This window comes from Phaseolus vulgaris, chromosome 3 (assembly GCF_000499845.2).
Source record: "Phaseolus vulgaris cultivar G19833 chromosome 3, P. vulgaris v2.0, whole genome shotgun sequence".
NCBI lineage: Eukaryota > Viridiplantae > Streptophyta > Magnoliopsida > Fabales > Fabaceae > Phaseolus > Phaseolus vulgaris.
In genome coordinates, this window is record NC_023757.2 from 44,962,169 (window position 1) to 44,983,454 (window position 21,286).

The following is a 21,286-nucleotide window of genomic DNA, read 5'->3' on the forward strand; positions in this document are numbered from 1 at the left end:
TTTTAACTTGAAGTCACACCTACTTAGTAGTTGGATACAGTAAAAGTTGATTGCAGTTGCTTGTAACATCAACTATTCGAATCTACTTCTACTTCATTGTTCTACATGTAGAATAGATTAAAAAACTCTAAGATACTACTGATTTCACATTGTTGATTTTGTTTCAGTGTACCTTGCTTCAATAGATTGTTCACATTAATACTTAAGTTAATTGTTATGGTAAGAGAAATTTTAAGCATGGAAAGAACAGTCATTAAATTTTTGTACGCATCAAGCTTTCTGGTCACGCAATGATGCAAACAAGGTGAATACGACAGTGTAAACAGTTAGAAGCATCTAAATCTACACAAGTCACATTTATAGAAATCAAGACTTAACGTTCTAAGGACAAATTCTTATCTGAACAGGGTACCAAAAATTCTTAAAATCTGTGGCTATAATTGCCTCTTTACACTATGCACTTGTTTTAATTCTCAAACTCTCTTTACTTACTTCAACATTCAACAAAGCATGCAACTGGTACTGGAAAAGATATAATTGGAACTCTGCATACGCCTAAAGTAAAAAGGGAACGTATTTTAAACAGAGGGTGCCTTTTAACTTAAGCAATGTTAACCTAAATGCTAATATATGGATCATTCTTTTTTTTTTCAAATTTTCCATATTCAATTTAATTGTTACTGAAGGTCATGTCACAAACCTTCATGAACGTGACATTTAGACAAAATCTCCCTTGAATGAGTGAAACTACTATATGAAGATAGTTGCGGAAAATTCTAAACAGATAGCTAATCCGTTGAGCTATTCAGCTTCATGTTAATGTGTAAAAAAAATGTGTTGGTGTGACTCCACAAAAATTAAAAGAACCATCTAACAAATAAAAAAAAAGGGTTATAATTATTGTGCATATTAAATGATTTGGGTAAAATCACTAAAAAGTAAAAGGTATAGGTAAGACAGAACATCAAAGTCTGCTAGCATCCATGAGTAGTAGTTGGTTTACCCCAGTATAAATTCTGTGACAGTGATAAATACCAGTCTTGTGTTTACCATATTAATTAACATGCAGCGATTTCAAATTACAAGATGCTGCTACTTTAAATCATTCATGTCTTGTGACACCAAATAAATAATTACATCAAATTGCTACTGTATTCAAACTGAACACCAAATAGTAAATGCTTTTCGAACAACAAATATAAAATGATAAATCTTTTTGCTGATTTTGCTTTTTGCACACAGAGTGCTACACAACATAACTCTTTCCTTGCACTTCTGCTCTTGCAAATTTTCATCCTTTGAGGAGTTTGACTTCACTAGGGAATGAAATAAATATAGGGTAATATATCTATGACACCAAGTCGGGTCACATAAGGGGAAGACATGCTTAGAAAAATGAAAAATGTGATGCACTTTGAGACTTGGTTTGCTCCAAAAAAAGAACCAACCTACCTTTAAATCTTACCTATCAAATGCTTGTTTTTGGCTTCCAAGTCAAGTATATTATGACAGGCATGATGACAACAATGAGGCATTGCTTTTGCATTTGAAGAAGAGATGAGTCACGAGGGACCACCCTTCGGTGCAACAGGAATAGACCAAACATGAGAGACATGTGTCAAGATTATGGAATGGCCTACAAAACTAGAAGTGTCCTTCCCTTTTGTTCCCCTTGTCTGCTGGAACTGCAACCAACCTATATAAACTGCTATAGCTACAAAACACAAAACCCAAAAATAAAACAACAACAAGATCCTCAAAAAATACATTATTACTTTAACACACTCTTTCTGAAACATGTACATAATTATGTTGATAATTACTTTACCTATTTAGTATAAGCATAAGAAACAGTCATAAAAAATCATGGTTATATACTTTTATATCGTTTACAGATTATGCTGAGATAAGAGAGGGTGGAATAATACCCTCACATAGGCTCCACCCTTCAACCATTCATAATCACCACCAGATTCATTGCATTAAAAAAGTGATCATCAGTTGATTAATCTACTAATCAAAAACCATCTAGCGAGATAAGAGTATCTAGTGAATTAATTGTACAAGATGGAGGTTTGGTGGGTGAATGAGAAATTGCTGTTGCATGGAATGCACAACTTGCATTACTATTTATTAATTTGTTGGCATGTTACCGAATCCCTAGTAATTGCTTGATCAACGCCGGCAAATGCAATTAATAAATAAATGGTGGAGAAAAGAAATAGCTATGAGGTTTGTTCAATTGCATTAAACACAACACAGATCCAACCTCTACCAAAATTCTTGGTTTTCATAAGAGGGTAAACCAATTGTGGTGGCTTTGAGTTGGAAAGTTAGGCAAATTTCGGGTGTTCTAAAAAATAAATAAAAATAGAGAGGGGGTGAGAAGTCAAATCGAAACATTACGGAGAGGTAAGTGGCATTGACATTTTATCCATGATAGACTTTGACGATCTGGGAAATGATGAGCCAAAACTGTTGGATTAGTTGAGCTTGAATTTTTGGGCAACTATCTGATATAGAGAAAAAAATGGTAACAGTGGTAGAAAATTAGATGTGAGGTTAGAAGGTCCCTTTGGGTGAGAAGTTGGTTGTGTAGCCTTTTGAAAGGAATGAGAATAGATTAATATTGTGCAACACTGCACATGGAGTGTCTGATTCTGAAAATTGTGTTTTCAGTAGCCTAACTTTTGTGACTTGTGATTGAACATTGAAGACCTACCCATGGAAACTACAAAAGAGAAGCACCTCTTAAAGCAATATTTTGCAATTCTGGAACTCCAACCAAATAAAAACACCATAAGAGAATGACATCACTCACCCAGAAACTTCACACATTATGCCCATTCATTCATATCGGTTTTGGGTACTTAATGGAAACTATCATACAATTTTTTTAAAATTATTTATTTTAATTTATGCGTAAGATAATTTTAATTTGTGGAAAAAATTGTGTTGTTATATTTGTTTATTGTAAAAGGACTTAAATAATCTCAAGATACTCTATAACATTTTTTAACCAAACACAAAAAAATTAGCTTACATTCAAAATAAACCTTTGATTTAAAGACAATATATCAACCAAATATGTAAACATTTATCCAAAATTATGTTTATTTAGGTTATTTAACACTCTCTACTTTGACTTGAGTCAAAATCAATGCGATATAACAAGTTTGGTTTTGAAGAAGTTAATTTAATGCGTCTTAACTAATGAGAGATATGTGAAAAAAAACAGGTGATATGTCTATTTTTAATGTCAAATAGAATTGAACATGTATAACTCTCTTCCATATTTTATGAGTATGTTTACACAAGTCTACACGTAATTTTTACTCGAATTCATTCAAGATATAAGTTTTGTCATATACAATTATTTAGTAAAAATAATAATTAAGTTAAAAAATATAGATATATCCATTTCATGTAAAAAAATATATCCCTTATAAACTTTCTAACCTTATGTATGTGTTTAATTTGGAATATGTGCTTATATAACATCAACAGACTCGTGCAGGGATCCTTTGGGTATTTGAGATATTAAAATAACATCATATAACTAAAATAAATTTGAAAAAAATAATAAAATAAGGAAAAATTACTAAAAATGAGAGATATTATTAAGTGGGCGATAATTGTGTTTTCTCTTTGAATGAAGGAGAAAGCAATGATACTCTCCAAAAGTAAAGGAATACAGAAGAAGATACTTTTATTGATTGGTTGAGCTTAAAAAGAGACTCTATAATCTCTAATGTCTCGCCGCAAAAATCGTAAGAGATTTTTCTCCTTCCTTCAACATTTATATTTATTGGTAGCAAAAAAGTAGAAAACTTGAACCATCAAAATTTGCTATACATGTTTGATTAATATTCTTGACTCTTTCAAGTCACGAAAAGTGGCTTTACCACTTTTAATATCCACCACTTAAGTTATTTTAGTGAACTTTCGAAAACCTCCCTTAGTATTATTAGCTTCATGTCATTTATGTATCTGACAGGCCACAAAAAATGCCCACCATATATAAACTTGTTAGATAGCGTTGATTATGTTTTCAATCTTTTTGCATGTCCATTTTCTTTATTCTATTATACTTCTTTAACAAAATCATGCTAAAATCTTAAATATTTTGTCCTTAAATAAAAAAAAGGCTTAATTCTTCACAATGTGCAAAGCACTGTGGTGGTCCCAAAAATGGCATCACAAGATCCTCTGCTGCTGCATCGAGTTGCTTTAGTTGCATCCTATGCCATATCTAGCTAGCTCAAGAATTAAAGAGGAGCAAAATCTTAGTTGTCAATAAGCCTCTACCTCCTTTCAGAGTACTCAAGAGAAATTCAAAAAGCTGTTTTTCACGAACATGGTTCTGCCAAAAAGTTAAACTGTGGTAGAACACTTTGTTGGACACATCTAGAGCTTACTTTGTCATGTGACATGCCTCATTATTTAAAGCAAAATGCTGGGTGCTGTGAAAATCAATTGAATACAACAGAAAAACACACGACAAAATGTTATGAGTTCCTTTTAAAATCACCCATAGACGCTTTCCTTCAAGCACAACTGTAATATTTGTTTTTTTCTTTAGAACAGATACACATAATATCATTGGTGTGAAAATTGTTTGGTAGTACTATTTACCATTTCTGATATTTCAAAGTGTATTACGCTGCTTGTTGGCACATACTAATTGTCATTAACCACTTTAATCTAATTGCGTCACGTATTTGATTAGAAGTAAGATTGGCGTATATATAACACTTTTGAAAACCCTTCTGAATAAACTTCTATTTCATTTACTCTGTTTCTAATGTATAAAATAAGTACATTCTACATACTATGATACTACTCCTTTTGACATTTGAAAGAAGGTCAACTTAAGAGAGGCTTCTCTTCATCATATTCACTCTCTAAGCCACCTTCTTTCCCTTTGGCCCAAAGCACAAAGTAGAGCCCAGTGAACATCAGGAACATACCCGCTAAGCTGCAATACAGTAATAAGATACTGTAGTTGAGAAATGATATGAAACAAAAAAATAAATAGCTATGTAGCTAGGAATATTATCAAAGTACCTTCCAGTGTTTATGGTCTGTCCTAGAGTAACAACTGAGAAAATGACTGAGGAGACTGTGCCAATAGGGCTGAACATGGACACCAGCACTGGCCCTCTCCTCTCAAGTGCCCAACAATTGACACTCAGGCATATTCCATTCACTACACCTGCCTGTGCATTATAATTTACGAAAATGTTATTACTTAGTAAATTGTATAACCAAGTAAGAAAAAAAAAACATAGGCATTTCATACTATATAAATTATTAAGAATCGATTTTATAAGATTGAGTTGGAGTTGAAGGACTTTAAAAGCTACATTATACAATCACATGCTAAATTATCAAAAGGGATAACCGTATGATGAATTGGAAAATGAGACCAGATTAAAATTACCACAAGAGAATAGCCAATCATGTCTGCGACACTCACAAGTGGCCAACCAGTTTTGAATTCGTGATCTTCAATTAATTGAACTGCGACAGTCATGAATGTCCCAAGAAAGCAAGTTATTGAACACAAGGACATCGGTGCAGGAAAATCTCCTAGAGTAAAGGCCTACAAGAATCACAATTTTCTGTAATAGCATGTTTGAAAACATGAGAAGTAAGAAATCAATTCTTCGATGTAAAAGTCACAAGGATATGGAACAAGACACGCTATACATAAGAAATTCAATGCAAACTGTTTGAGTGATTTCATTTTTGTATTTCATTGTGTGTTACCTGTAGGACAATGTTGGTTGACAATATGAGGATTGCGACCAAGAGATAGAGACAACCGATTAACTTCTGTCTGTCAAACGTTACATTTGGAGGTGGTGATGGAGATTGAATTGTTCCCACTTTAGAGGAGTTAGGAGGTACAGAGAGGCTTTGCATTATGCTCAATGTGAGAGCCCCTAAGACACAAAGCAATGTGCCAACTATTTTTACTCTACTGTATGTGCAGCTTAAGTTCACTTTTTCCAACCTGCCTAACATCAAAATTCATTAATAAGCATTCAAATTATATAAATACTACCAAAATCTTACACCTTTTTATTCAACTAAATATACACATATATATTCAGTTTTAAGAGAATATGAAAGTATAAAGCTGATGCAAAAATAGATTATATTACCGAAAAATCCATGCGATGACGAAGATGAAACCTGGTGCAAGATTCGGCATGGCTGTTCCCATTGCTGGCGAGGTTAGCTTGATTCCTTTAAGGAATATAGACTGGAACAAAGTTACCCTGAATTTCATCATACCAACCATATATGAATTAAATCAAGAGAAAGAAGAAAGGATAAACTGAGTAAGCAAAAGAAAGGAAATAAAAAAGGTAAATAATAATTAAAAAATGAGTGACAATTTGATTCCAAGTTATTGAAACACTATTTTTTTTCTCAAATGCAACTTTAACCCCTCTCTCTAATTCTTAGAAGTTATTTTGATTTGTCATTTTTTTGTTAAATCCAAAACGCATCATGCGCCACTGGTTTCGATACAACAATTTAAGTCCTTTTACATTCATCAAATTCCTTAAAATAGTACCACCTTTCGTTATAAAGCAAGTCTTTGAAATCCATAGAGAAAATTATAAAATAAGTTTTCCTAAAATAGAGGGTTTAGTCCAAACTACGGTGTTTTGCACTTAACAGTTGGAAATAACCACAATTTTGGTGCCTGACACAGGAAGATTGTGTTCAGAGAAATTCTAGGATTCAGATGATCAAATATTCCGCAAAATAATTAACCATCAATATTTGCAGTACCCTTAACTCCGTCCCATAACCGGGATTCAAAAGTAAAAACCCAGCATGCTCTATGGAACTTTTTTGTTGGATTACCAAAACATACATGATATATTCAAAAACCAAAAACAACTTTCCCTGCATGAATTTTTAAAAATGGAATTAAATAAATAAAAAATGTCTACTTTACACCCGAAAGAATTAAACAAAAAGAATAAAGAGCTGGACTCAGTTCATCTAAATTGAGATGAAAAATTTAATAAGGAAATGGAGAAGTTAGTGATAAGATTTGCCTACCCTCCAAGTGAAAGAAAGAGAAGCTGTGTAACCAACTTGAAACCAACTTTGGTGGGCCATCTAAACCTGCAAAAGATGCATATATGTATGAATTTATGATGAAATTGCATTTGAAAAAGAGAGAGAGAAGGAGAAGAAGATGAACCTTTCATAATAGAAGGCAAAGGGTAGGAGAATAAGGAACGTAGCAAAGGAAGTAAAAGCGACAATGGTAAGAGATTCGAGGCCCAAAGACATAAGATAACTGAACAACAAAGCATTTCCTGCGTAAATAAATTGCACCCCTATCAACCCTCCAATAACTGCAACATCTTCAACCAGCCCTCCATTCACCATCGTCGTAAATTTCCTCCCAGCAAATCAAATTCAAACTGTTATTAAGAGAAGACATATATGCAACCCTATCCTCTCTTCATTCTCATCTCCCTTCCCTTCAACTTCCTTTATTGCATCATTGTCGTGATCACAGACAACGACAAAAACCAAAAATAGCAATGTTCTTTTTTCTCGAAACTGGTTGGATGTGAAATCTGAGTTAGAATTGCAGAACTGAGCTTCTTACCATTCACGTTCTTCTACCAAACTTTCTTTCTTTTTGACTCCCCATCTTCACAGAATTTTTGTTGTGATCCCTGAGATCAGATATTAACCGCGTGCATACCTACTTTTCTCAGTTTTTTTTCTGTTGATTTTTTTTTTTCGGATATAAATAGAGGGATTTGGTTAACGTTCAAATGTTGTTCCCTGAATCTAAATCTAGATTTTCTTTTCCTTGGATATAGGGAGGGATTGTCCGTTCCTTTCTGTTCTTCCAAGTAACTTTAACTGTGATATTTATTTTTTTTGTATGTTATTCCAAAATAACTTCTTTTGCATCAGAACTGTTTTGTTTCATCTCAAGTCAGTTTTTTTTCCTGCAACAACAAATTTGAATTTAGAATATCACGCCAAATTATTGTTTTTACTTCTAAATTTCTATTTATATATTTATTTATTTATTTATTTAAATAAATAGTAAAAAATGTTATGAACCAAAAAGCTCCATGATTTTTAAATTAGTTTCTTTTTATGTTTGATCTACTGTTTGCAAATCGATTTAAACCAAAATATAGTTAGTTACGATGAAATTGTAACTATATGAAATTTAGCTATCCCGTTCGAGTATTTAGCCAATATTTACATTCCAGACTAATTTTTAAAGATATATATATATATATATATATATATATATATATATATACACTTAGAGTTTATATATAAGACTCACACCTTGATTAATGTTTCATTTTTTTATAAGACCAAAACCAAAGTCTTCAAGTTTATGTTATGTGTGAACATATTCTAATGGAGATGTTTTATAGAACTCGTGTCTTAAATTTATAACATTTGTTTATTACCCTACAATCAAGATCTCTTAATTTCAAGAAAAATCCTAAACTTATTATCTTAAAGTTTTAGATTATTATCTTAAAGTATTTTAATATTATTTTAAATCAAATTGAAACATGACTTTTATTAATATACTTTTTCAATATTTCTTTTCAGTTACTAATTGTGCTTCTTTCGAAATTTAAAAATAATTATGGATCTAAATACTCCTTTTTTATTTGTTTTTAATATATTTTTATTTATAAAAAATAATTGAGTTCAAACGTTAAAGATATAAAACAATTCTCGCCAACAATTCTGGGTCAGATTTTGGAGGTGGTCTCCTGATCAATCCTTCGTTGTTGCAGCCTTTGGATATTTGGAGATAATTGTGTGATGAGAAAAGTTTCACTTGTTGACAAGATTTCGACGATCAAATCAGTAAGATATTACATAGAATAATACTTACTTTTGTTCATGATGTCAGGATTTTTTTCAGAAATTTCTAACAATATTTTAAACTGACAATATATCTTTTTAAAAGGGTGATAATGTACAGAGTACCGTATCTAATTATGTTTATGTTTTTGCTTAGAGTGAAAAAGAAACAATAATGAATTGATTTGGATGCATTAAATATCAAACGCCTACTTTAGACTTTTATTGACATGACCTGATTTAACTGATCCGAGCTAATGAATCCAAAAAAAGGTTTAATGAATCTGACCTTGGATCGAAAACACCCAATCCTCATAATCGGATTTTAACCCGATCATGACCGAATAGTAAAAAAACAATTCTTAGCAACTATCTTTTATTTTTACATTTGAAGCAGCAATATAAGGGAAAATGAGAAAATGCTATATTACCAATCAATGTGATTTTTTATGCCATCCCATCATTTCAAATTCATAAGTATAATAAATTTTTAATTCTTATAATTTTAAAATTTATACAAAATAACAAATTTGAATGATTGCCATAGTAGAATTATTTATACATTCCTATTAAACTCTAAACTCATGATATTTGCTTTAATAATTTAATTTTAACTAAATTAAATATAAAAATAATACTTGCAACATTTATCATAAAATCATATTGTTGAACCTGATTTCAGAAAAATAATTAATAATATATATACCTATATATAAAGGGATTTCCCTCTTTAACTGTTTTCAGTTATTTTTCTATTTTATCCTTATATCAATATTTGATTTTATTTCATTATCATGGACATTGCATTATTTTCTATTTTTTTCTAAAACATTTGGTATACGTGGGGCGGTTTTGAATTGAAAGAGAGGTGGAGTTACGAGTTTTTTTTATATTTAAGTTATTTTCTGTTTTTTAAATATTTATTAAATAACTAATTATTTTTATAATTAATTGAAAAAAAAAAATTTAAAAAAACTAATATACTATCAAAGTAATTATCAATTTTAAATTTTAAATGTGGGGTAGTTTGTGAAATGGGAACGAAACAGTTTATTAAATGTGAAACAGTTTATTAGACGTGAAAATATTCTTAAAACTTGAAGTGATTTTTTTTTTCATTCTTCATCTCTCTTAAAAATTATAGTTTTTATCTCTTATTATTTGATTTAATTGATATCTTTTAATTAATTTTTAATAATAAGCATAATTATATATAAATGATAAAAATAAAAAATGTGAATACATATGCTATTCTGATTTAATTGACATTTTTTATTTAATTTTTAATATTAAATATAATTATATATAAATGATAAAATAAAAAAACCAACGCAATAATACTGTGTTTCGGCTGGTCTATATAATAAAAAATAAAATAACTTAAAAAATTGTAAAAATCGTCATAATACATACTTATCTTTTTCCTCGTCTATTTTGTATTCATCTCCTATAAAATATTTTCAAGTTTTACTTTATCAACTTATTTTTCAATCTTATTTTACTCATTTTTTTTATGAAACAGAACACAGAAGTTTACTACCCTTCTTCCCCTATATATTTTAAATTAGAAGCTATAGATGATTAAGCCAGCGGTTGTAGATAATAAGCTAGATAATTTGTTCTGACGATAACATAATTTCAACATGCCGTGTAATGTAAGTTTTTTTAAAGTCTTCAAGACAGCATTGTGTGGCTCAGTAACCTATAGTTTATGGAGTGGAGGCATATAATTTGAATTTTGCGGAACAAGCCAATTTTGGTGCTTCATATAAGAATGAAAAAATTAGTGTTTGTTTAACATAATATCTTCAACCAATATTAGAATAGAGGTTCGTTTTTTGCTATGTTAAAAAGTCTGTTGGCGGCTTCTGCAGATATTTGAAGTCTAAATTGATGTCCTTTGTTATAGTTGTCTTTTTTTTGTGAACATATATACTATAATGCCTATATTCATTGACCAGTTTCCATTTCTCATACTCAAGGAAATTGGATGAGCATTTTGTTAGTGATATATTTTGATTTGCTGTCTGCATTAATCACTATGTTCTATACATTTGTTTTACTACATAATATAGTGAGGTAACAGTCCTGTATGATTTTTAGAATATAGTCATTATGTTTAATGATTTCAACTCATTAGATTGATTGATTGTACTCATGTACCCTTCATTGATAAGCTGATGAGCCAACGAATTAAAACAATTAAACTTATAAGTACTCAAATGTGTTTCCTGTATGCTTCTAAATCAAAGAGAAACAAAAGTGTACTATTGAAGAATTTTGTAGAATTAAAGTATATTAGAAAAGATTGTAATTACATATCAGTTTAGTAATTTCCAATGACATTTTGATTAGTTGTTAGCTACAAGCATAAAATTTGATAATGATATGTTGGACTATTTCTATTATTAACTTTTTATTTTTAATGTTACCCCTAATGGTGATGTTTCTTTTGAAATGACAAAGAATTATCTTATTAATGAAGAAGAAAGAAGTCAGGAGAAATTTTGTGACAGATAGAAGTGTTTGTTACTTAAGAACAAAGAGAGAAAGTACAGGATTGGGACAGTTGGGGAGCTCGAATAACTAAATCTTCAAATTCTTTCTATCCAAGTTTCATTGATGGACAACTACAACTTCCTACAATAGTCGTCCATGGTTCAACGGCTGTTCTAACTTGGCCATCACTACTGTTGCTAGCTATTTCCGCTATTTAGTTTCCAATTTCCAAATATCTAAGACTCAGTCTAACCATTTCAATAACAATTGTCTTATTGAAAATTCTGAATGCCTTGGCCAACTAAATTTTTCAAATCCATACATATGTTGTCTGTTCATTCATTGTTGTATCATGACTGGAATTCAAAGCATGCAGTGGTTAGTGTAGCAGTGGAAAAGAGGCTTTACAGTTGGCAGTGGCAGAGACATTTTCGTTAGAGATCAAGTTGCAGTAAGAGTAGGCACTGATTTGATAAAAAGGGTTTATTTGGACTACTCCACAAAGACTTTCAAAATAGATAAATGAAAAAATTGATATTTATTTCTCTATGAACTAAAATGAACTTATCCAGAAACTAATTTGTAAATATTCTCTCACATCATTTTTAAAACAAAATATTTTTTCAAGTCGTGTATGATCTAATTCTAATTTACAAAAACTAATAAATTGTTCTTCCTCATTTTCTTTCTTAAAAACTCGCCAATCAAATACCCTATGCATCATACTCAGAATGTCTTTTGGGGTTTATTAGTGCAATAATTGTAAGAAGTGGAGAACTTGGGCCTAAAAATAAAGAAGGGTATCAAACACGACTAGGTGAATGAATGTAAAAATCAGGGCGAGTATCTTTTATTCGCTAAATAATCGTTTTCTCAGACTGAAAGAATCACGGTGTATACAGCCGCTTACTGCGTATTAACGTAAATCGTCTAGATATCCTCACAAATACAGGCTTTCTTCAATCTCTCTTCTAGCAGGTCTCACCTTGGCACTGATAAACCAAGCTCTAAAATAAAATAAAGACACGGTTAGCAATATGCTTGAGTAAAAAAAACTAAATAAATCAAAAGGCCCATAAGCGCAGTTGCAATGATGTCTAGGTGGCTAAAAGGGTTAATGAAATTTATAAGCTAGTTCATATGGCATTCATACAATTTGCTTTGCTTAAGAACAACAAACATCTCTAAACGTATGTTTTAAGCACAAATTGTCAGACATGCTAATAGAGAAGATGGTTCTCCAAACTATTCAGACAGCAAAGACAAAAGACTCCCACCTTAAAAACCGCATGCATGTCTCACGTCCCATCAATTCCATCTGCTGAAAGTAGCAGTTATGTTATCGTATTGTATTTATTTACTATAAAGGGGAAATTCAAAAATATCATAAACCTTTTAAGGCAAAACAAATATTAACATTCAAGCGTCTGGGCTCCTTAATTATCTATTGCACCAATCCCCAATTCACTGCCTGATTTTAATTTCTCTATGTACCAATATAAGGTCTTTCATTGGTTTTAACCAACTACTGGCAACCACTGATGAAAACTTAATCCAACAAATCATTGCTAACACTAAAACATGTTAAACCAGTACACTCACTCTCACCGTCTGTTGCATGCTTAATAAATTTTTAGACATGCATTAATTACAAATGTGATTAGTTAGGGAAATGGTATTCCCAGCTTAAGTGCTACAGAACTGGAGTCCTCACTGAGGGTGATTTTCTTTCAAAATTTCAGGAACCTCGATAACAATAATCACCCGACAGGAAACACATTTGAGTATTTATAAGTTTAATTGTTTTAATTCGGTGGCTCATCAGCCTATCAATGAAGAGTACATGGAGTACAATCAATACGTAATGAGCTGAAATCATTAACAAAAGCTTTACATGTAAACATAATGGCTATTTTCTAAAAATCATGCAGGACGACTAGCTCACCATGTTATGTAGTAAAACAAATGTATAGAACATAGTGATTAATGCAGTGAGACAGCAAATCAAAATATATCACTAACAAAATGCTCATCCAATTTGCTTCTTCTGCACAGATAGGGAAAAATTTTCGGATTTTCCGAGAGAAATCATCAAACCCCAAAAATGATCGATTGATTACATAAACAAGTGGGACATCATTAGTTCCTTTGCTTATGAAACATTAAGAGAGGGGAGAGTAAAAGAAATGGAAACTGTCAATGAATATAGACATTATAGTATTATACAAGATATGTTTTGCCAATTTCATCCTCTAACTTCTTTCTCCCTCCCATTTTCACTTCCCACACAACAAGAAGAAAAAAAAGACGACTATCACAAAGGGCATCAATTTAGACTTCAAATATCTGCAGAAGCCGCCAACAGACTTTGTTTTTAAAATAGCAAAAAAGAAACCTCTATTATAATATTGGTTAAAGAGATTACATTATGCTAAATAAACACTAAGTTTTTTCATACTTATAGATAATGAAGCAATACGCCATAATTGGCTTGTCCCGCAAAATCCAAATTTCTATGTGCCTGCAGGAACCAAATTTTACAGTTAGTGAGCGACAAAACTCCTTGTTAAAACAATTTTACTCTTACTTACAACCTCCATTTTTTTTTTACAAACCAATTAACCCAGCTACTTGACCGCAACTCCCCAACCCCATAAATTATGGTCAGAACAAATTATCTAGATTATTATCTACAAGCGCTGGCTAGTCATCTATATGGCTAATCATCTATAGCTTCCTAATTTGAAACGTTCCCAACACCCTCTCTATTTACTAAAATATCTATATTACATTTTTTCGCTTATTCTCCATTCTCCATACATACATTGTTAAGTATCTACAATCAACATTGAATGCAGAAGTATCTAATGTTGCTAAAATTTAACAAGCAGCAGCAACTACATCAGCTTGGAAATCTCCAATTCGCCAATTAAACTCAAATGAAACACTTTCAATTACATAAGAGAAATACCAAAACATGGGTCCTAATTAACGTATTAGGTTTTATACTATTGTTTGTAGTTAGCTCACAACGATGGTGAGAAAGAACAAAACACATTCGGAAACTTTTGCGAATAATTTTGAAAAAGAAAGTATTAGAGGCCGGGAGAGGTGCAGCAGAGAGTACCCTGAGAAAGCGATCGGCAGTTTCTTGAAGTTACACTCAAGCACGAAGTCATTCTCGCCACCGCCACCGCACTGTGCAGCGGCAACAGCGACTGTGCGCATCTCAGTTCCGGCGAAATCCTGCCAAGAACCAACCACAACAACGAAATGGAACATTTCAGATTTCAGAGTTTTTGCGGTTGAGAACGAAAGAAAGTAGTTGATTCAAGATAAACCTGGTCAACAAAGATTGTCGGAGAGGAACTGAGGTTGAAGTTGGTTTGGAGAATGAAGAAGCGCGGACATTGGACCTAATGGCAGATTTTATGGACGAAATTGACGTTCGTGCGATTCTGCTGCACGCGGAAGCCATTGACGATGAATCAGATTGGAAGAGGAACAAGAAGGAGGTTTAGGGTTTTGCTTTTTGTTAAGAGATTATTTTAAAAATTGGATCTCCCAGATTTAAATGTTGAACTTTTGATAGGTTGGGTCTGGCTTCTCCCATCCTTTTATGGATATTTCTTCTACACCCCTGATTTCAACATGCACCCACACAAATTTAAATAAACCAAAATTACTCTTGTCTTTTTAGTTAATTACCTTCCCATAGGGATTCAAAAGTCAAAACCCATGCTCTATGGAACTTTTTTTGTAGGATTATCAAAACATGATATTCCAAAAAAACAACTTTTGTGCCCAAATTTTTAAAAATGGAATCAAATAATAAAAAAAAATGTGTACGAATTCAGTTCATCTAAATTGAAGAGGAAAATAATTAATAATATATGTTGGTCGTAATTTGGTTTCATGGGTATCTCGGAAACAAAAAAGTTGTCTTAGTAGCACTGAAGCATAATACAAAAGTGTTGCGACTGCCCTTGCTGATATCACTTGGCTTTAGTCCTTATTCATTGAGCTTCATCTTCCAGGTTCCATACCAAAGATATATTGTGACAATGTTAGAGTTATTCTTCTCGCCTCTAATCCAGTTCTTCACTCTAAAACAAAGCACTTTGAGCTTGATCTCTTTTTTGTGCGAGGTCGTGTTCAACAACAATGCCTCACTATTGTTCATCTTCCTTCTTAATATCAAATCGTTGATTTGTTGACAAAACCAGTATCTGATGCTATGTTTCCAAAATTTAGAAGTAAACTCATAGTTGAACCTATTTCCACCATAAGTTTAAGGGCATGTTTGCTTCTATATTGTTCACATGCAAAGAAGTGAGAGGAGTTATTTGGAAATTTGCAAAAAACAGTGAAAATTTGTTAATATTTGGAAAAAAGCAGTGTTTTTGTCTCATCTTTAAACCATGGCATTTTGGCCTTCTCTTTCCAATATAAGTATTGACAATGAATAACATTATCAAGCTCCTTTTTAACAGACTTTTATTGACAAATAAGAGTTTGAAGGACTGGTGGACTAGCATACTCCAATCTTTGTTGGATAGCAAGTAGGGAAGTATGCTTAAGAATTACTTCATTTTGAATATTATCAAAAGAATTTTTATTCCAACTTCTGAGCTCAATTTTCAATTTGTGTTGCAAAATATACATAGCACAACCAACAATAGTATTTTTCCAAGAATCATGAATAAGCTCCATACACGATTTATCCTAAAATCACATATTAAAGAATCGAAAACGCTACCCTTGTGTAAACAATTACTAGAAGAAAGACTAGCAAGAATATGAGAGTGATCAGAGCAATTTTTAACAAGAACTTGATAAGTACAAAAGAACCATTCATCCAGACACCCTTCATTACATAAGCTCTATCAAGCTTTCTATCAATTCTCTGTAACTCTCTCCTCGCATTACTCCAAGTGTAACAAGGACCAGAGAAAAACATATTAGTGAGATTATTATTATTAATCCAATCAAGAAATTCATTACAAGAAACATGGTTAGTGTTGAATATGGATAAAGCTTCTTCTCAGCAAGTCTTAGTGTGTGTGTGTGTGTTTGATGTAGAAAAGTGTATTATTTGCTTTGAAGTTTGTGGTGATGTTATTAGTGGTCATAGTAGATTAGAGTGAGTTTAAGGTGACTTTTGCTTAGTGACCTACTTCATCTCCTTAACCAAGGTGGTAAGATCAAACACACAAAAAATAAATCAAAACTCTTTTATCAACTACCTTAAGTTTTCTCAAAATTAGGTTACTACACAAAAATAAATTTGTTGTTTTGTAAAACAATAGATTTATTTATGAACTGGTTAATATTTTCCAAAAAAATTTAGGGCACCAAACAGTTTGTTGGAGCCCGTTATTTCTGTTAAGATGAGCTAGAAGTGCTTTGAAAATCATCTTGTGTATTCCATATAAACAATCTATTTATTTTAACTTCAACCTGTTCTTTTTATAACAACTTTCAACTGTTTTTTAAAAAACTGTTATGAATTTGTTTCTATATAAAGAGAGGCACATCTCACATGAAAATAACTGAGTAATCACGTTTTTTAACACAGGTCAAAAAGTTTTCATTGAGAGACAAAAGCTTTGAATGTTTTCTTGAAAGGTTCTCTTAAAGAATTCAAGTGTGCTTATTCACTGTGTGCCTTGGTCAAGGGTTGAGGTTCTATCATTGTTGGACGGTAGAAAAGTGTTGTTTTATGTTTCTTGAATCTTCTTTTCAGGTGCTTTCTCTCCTTATTCTTTCTTGTGTAAAGGTGGTTGTATAGACTCTTCTTTATAGGGTTTCTTGGAGTGTTCTTGTTGCTGAAATGGAGTTTTTCAGCATTGTGTATGCCTTGTTCTTGAAGGGTTCAAGAATCACAAGGTCTTGTATTTGGTTTCTATTGATTAGTGGATTCCACCTTGGTGTGGGGTGAGACTAAATGTAGCTCTTGATGAGTGAACCAGTATAATATGTGTGTTTATCTTTCTTCTCAATCCCTGCACTCGCTTTCTGAATAATTTGATAATCTTCCAGAAAATAAATCTGTTGAATCAAAATTAAATATGTTCTTTTTGGGTTTGTTCATACTGTTTTTCAAAGATCCTGAATAAGTTCTAGGTTGTTTGCAAATATCTGAATTTGTGTGTTGGCTGTTCAAAGAGAGTAATAAATCTTTAAACTAAATATTTTCAAGATTCATATTTTCTTCAAGATCACTTGTTAAAGATTCAAAGTTTAATTTATGGGTGAAAATCTTGTTGTAGTAAAAGAGTTGTTCTGGAAAAGCTATATTTCAATCTCAAGCTAATTAGATTAAGGTTCTGGATTTGAAAAAGTAATTAGAAAATAAATCTGTTCTTTTTAAAATCAATTTGTTATTTTTCTCAGAATTATTGGAAAACTGTTTTTGTTTGTGAAATTTTTTATAAGCTCAATTCACCCTCTCTCTTGAACTTAGACACTAATAAATCCAACAATTAGGAGCGATCTCACCTTTGCAATCATCAACCAAGAGAACAACATTAAAATCTTTAAAAATGCACCAAGGGCCAGTGAAGGAACTAAAATATCTCCATAAATGTGTTCTAATCGAGTATATGTTAGCTCCACATACCCTTACAAAGCTAAAACATTTATAATGTCAAAGGAAGTTAACGAAAATAAAGAGAGAGTTAACCAAAGAATTTTAACAACTTTATTAATGACAGGAGAATCAACAATCAAATGCATTATTTCTTTTATAATTGTAGAAAACACTTTCACAACTTTTCAGATTGAAAGAAAGTATCAAAGAATATCTCTTTGGTCTAGAAGATTGGAAGAGGCATACAAGATTGTGCTTCTTCTAATTATGAATAGTTTTTCATCTTTTCTTTATAATTATAGGGATAATCTCACAACTTTTCTAATTGAAAGAAAACATCAACTCTTTGGTTTAGAAAATTGGAAGAGGTATACAAGATTGTGCTCTGATTTTGATTAAACTATAAAATTCTAAAAAATTAAATTAATTTTTTAAAACTAAAATTAATTAATTAATTTATACGAATTCTTTCTTATAACTTCCATACATTAATAAATCAATTTTAATTTACAAAGAAATAAATTTCCTTTCTTTTCTAATATTTTTTAATTTTAATTTTCTAGTAAATTAATTTTAATTTACAAAGAAATAAATTTTACTTTCCGTCCTCTCATCCAAATAAAAAAAAATGAGTATTTCATAATTTTATTAAAAGATGAATTTAAGTAAAAGTCATTGTTTATATTCCAACCCAATTGAGACTCAAATAACAACAACCATATTTGTTGACTTTGACAAAGTTGATTGTGGAGCACATAGTGGAAAAAGTACATATTGCACCAACCAATTAAGGATAAAGACTCATTAGTTTTAGAAAATTTAAAATAGTATTTAAATCAAAATAAATACATTTTCCAGATTTTACTGCGTTATTTATTTATCTTTTTAAAAGAATGGAACTGAAGCAAAAAAGTGCAACAAAATTGTCTAAGGCAAAGTGAGAATTTAGCAAAAATACAACATTTTTTAATGATAGGTTATTTTATAATTAAACATTAACTAAATGTCTTGTTAGTTTGACAAAGAAAACCTAAAAAAATAACTAAAATAACTGCTTGTGATTGCTATTGCCATTGGTAACATTGCCTTATTGGTCTTCAAAGTCACAAGAAGAGCAAAGACAAACCAACTAAAAATTTAATTAAGTAATTAATATGATGAAGGCGATTAAGTAATTAATTAATTAAGTAACTAATTAGGCGGGAATAAGATCCGCGCCTCGTGGCCATGTCATTATCGCTCAGATTTTGTACAGCCCGGTATTTCTTTTCTTTCCTGTACAGACAGGTATATTAAATGATTATATTTTAAATTAGTTTTTATTAATTTTTTTAGAGATTAATTTATAATTTAAAATATTAATAGTTAAAATTTTGATATCTAATTTAAAATTATTTTATAAATTCATATTAATATTAAAAATTATATTTTCTTGGATATTTATTTATTTTCATCATTTATTTATTTTTATTATTTGAATATTTTTAAAACGTTAGTTTTCTACTCCGTTTTTATAGTTTTAAAAGTTGTAAGTATTATTTTTTTAAAAATTATTTTAATATAACTGTTAATATTTTGAAAAAATTTATTTATTTATTGTAAACTTGTTTTTCCCATTTTTATAAATACTACATCTAATTTCAAATTTATACCTTTTTTTATTAAATATACTTATTTTGAATATTTTAGTGATTTTTTTTGTTTTTGACATATTTTTAAACACCATTATATATAACGTTAATTTTTTAATACTTTTCAAACTTGTAAAAGTTATTTTTTATTTTCGTCTTTTTTTAATCATTATTAATTTTTTTTCTTCATATTTCTTCATATTACTTTTTTCACTTTTTTAATGTTTAGCAAAATTATATTTACTTGAACATTTATAATGTCTTACTTCATAAATTTAATAAACCTAATCTTACATATTATTACTTTTCATATATTTATAAATCCTATATTTTGCATTTAATTTTTTACAAAGATTACTTTGTATTACAGTCAATGAAAATGAATATTCCTTGTCTGTGTGGTGCATCAAATGGAGCACACATAATCACAATGAAGAAAAGGAGGTTCTAATGAACTCTAATTGCAAATGAAAAAGAGACAATGACTTAAGCATAAAAGAGAGAAAAAAATAGAAAAGAAAATACAAAAAAAATTCTTATTTACTTGTATATTAGAGAGTAAAATACATGGTGTATATATAAGAAAAAAGACTAAGAACTGGCTGAAATAGAAAAGGAAAGTTGGGCCAAACAAACAAAATCCAATAACTTAAAACAGAAAAACTAAATATGTTAACACCCCTCAAGCTGGGGAGTAGATATTCGTCAGGCCCAACTTGGAGTTGAGAGTAGAGAACTGTGCGGAAGCAAGGGGCTTGGTGAATATGTCAGCAACTTGCATGGCAGAAGTAATGGGCAACAGTTTGAGGAAACCAAAGTTAAGTTTTTCATGAACTAGGTGACAATCAATTTCGATGTGCTTGGTGCGTTCATGAAAGACTTGATTGGACGCTATTTGAAGGACAAATTTGTTGTCAGAGTACAGGGTTGCAGGCTGGGAGAGAGGAATATGTAAATCCTGAAGGAGGTAAGACAACCATTGTAGCTCACATGTGGTGGTGGCAATGGCTCTATACTCGGCTACGGAGGAGCTGCGGGAGATAGTTGGCTGCTTCTTTGGTTTCCATGATATTAGGGAATCTCCTAAGTAAATGGAATATCCAGTGACAGATTTGCATGTGGTAGGACATGTTGCCCAGTCAGAGTCACTAAAACCACAGAGGTGAAGTGAGCTAGTATGAGAAAAATATAATCCTTCACCAGGAGTGACCTTGAGGTAACGCAAAAGACGTGAGATAGCTTGTTGATGATGAGTTGTAGGTGCAGATATGAATTGACTTAAATTGTGAACAGTGAAGGTGATGTCTAGTCGCGTGTTGGTTAAGTAGATTAAACATCCAAGGAGTTTTATGTATTGGGAAGTTGCATCATCATCAAGAGGGGAGCCTTGGTCGGGAGAGAGACGAGAGGTGTGAGTCATAGGAGTGGCCACAGGTGCAGAGTCAAGCATGCCAGTTTCGTGAAAAAGATCAAGAGTATACTTGCGTTGACTTAAATGAAGACCAGAACTATTGCGAGCAATTTCCAGTCCCAAAAAGTAAGTGAGATTACCTAAATTTTTTTATCTTGAAGTGATGGTGAAGGGATGCAGTAATTGTATTGATTTCCTCCGTGTAATCACCAATTAAGACCAAATCATCAACATAAACAAGAATAACAGTGAGTTTATCAT

General features: G+C 31.2%; 2 protein-coding genes and 1 long non-coding RNA gene across 3 annotated transcripts; all 3 read right to left on the reverse strand.

Moving 5' to 3' along the window:
• Positions 1–4,767: 4,767 nt before the first annotated feature.
• LOC137805950 (WAT1-related protein At5g47470-like) lies at positions 4,768–7,893 on the reverse strand. Its single transcript, XM_068605827.1, has 7 exons — positions 7,232–7,893; positions 7,087–7,152; positions 6,171–6,287; positions 5,773–6,019; positions 5,444–5,605; positions 5,068–5,219; positions 4,768–4,978 (listed from the first exon to the last, which is right to left on the reverse strand). Exons 1-7 carry the CDS (start codon positions 7,420–7,422, stop codon positions 4,867–4,869), a joined length of 1,047 nt encoding a protein of 348 aa, XP_068461928.1. The 5' UTR covers positions 7,423–7,893; the 3' UTR covers positions 4,768–4,866.
• Positions 7,894–12,213: 4,320 nt separating this feature from the next.
• On the reverse strand, positions 12,214–15,030 carry LOC137808080 (protein NONRESPONDING TO OXYLIPINS 2, mitochondrial). The gene is made up of 3 exons (XM_068608988.1): positions 14,733–15,030; positions 14,519–14,637; positions 12,214–12,398 (listed from the first exon to the last, which is right to left on the reverse strand). The coding sequence occupies exons 1-3, from the start codon at positions 14,867–14,869 to the stop codon at positions 12,373–12,375; spliced, it is 282 nt and encodes a 93-aa protein (XP_068465089.1). The 5' UTR covers positions 14,870–15,030; the 3' UTR covers positions 12,214–12,372.
• Positions 13,570–13,913, reverse strand: LOC137808081 (uncharacterized). The gene is made up of 2 exons (XR_011080649.1): positions 13,850–13,913; positions 13,570–13,737 (listed from the first exon to the last, which is right to left on the reverse strand). It is a non-coding gene; the product is annotated as an uncharacterized lncRNA (long non-coding RNA).
• Positions 15,031–21,286: the final 6,256 nt, after the last annotated feature.

Bases quoted from the DNA above. Each gene is read 5' to 3' on its own strand.
- LOC137805950 (XM_068605827.1), bottom strand. From the start codon at position 7,422: ATGGTGAATGGAGGGCTGGTTGAAGATGTTGCAGTTATTGGAGGGTTG. The intron at 6,288-7,086 runs GTAGGCAAATCT...GATGAAATTCAG, and splicing joins CTCTTTCTTTCACTTGGAGG to GGTAACTTTGTTCCAGTCTA. The intron at 4,979-5,067 runs GTACTTTGATAA...ACTGTATTGCAG, and splicing joins CAGACCATAAACACTGGAAG to CTTAGCGGGTATGTTCCTGA.
- LOC137808080 (XM_068608988.1), bottom strand. From the start codon at position 14,869: ATGGCTTCCGCGTGCAGCAGAATCGCACGAACGTCAATTTCGTCCATA. The intron at 14,638-14,732 runs GTTTATCTTGAA...GGTTCTTGGCAG, and splicing joins CGACAATCTTTGTTGACCAG to GATTTCGCCGGAACTGAGAT. The intron at 12,399-14,518 runs GTACTCTCTGCT...ATTTTATTTTAG, and splicing joins CTGCCGATCGCTTTCTCAGG to AGCTTGGTTTATCAGTGCCA.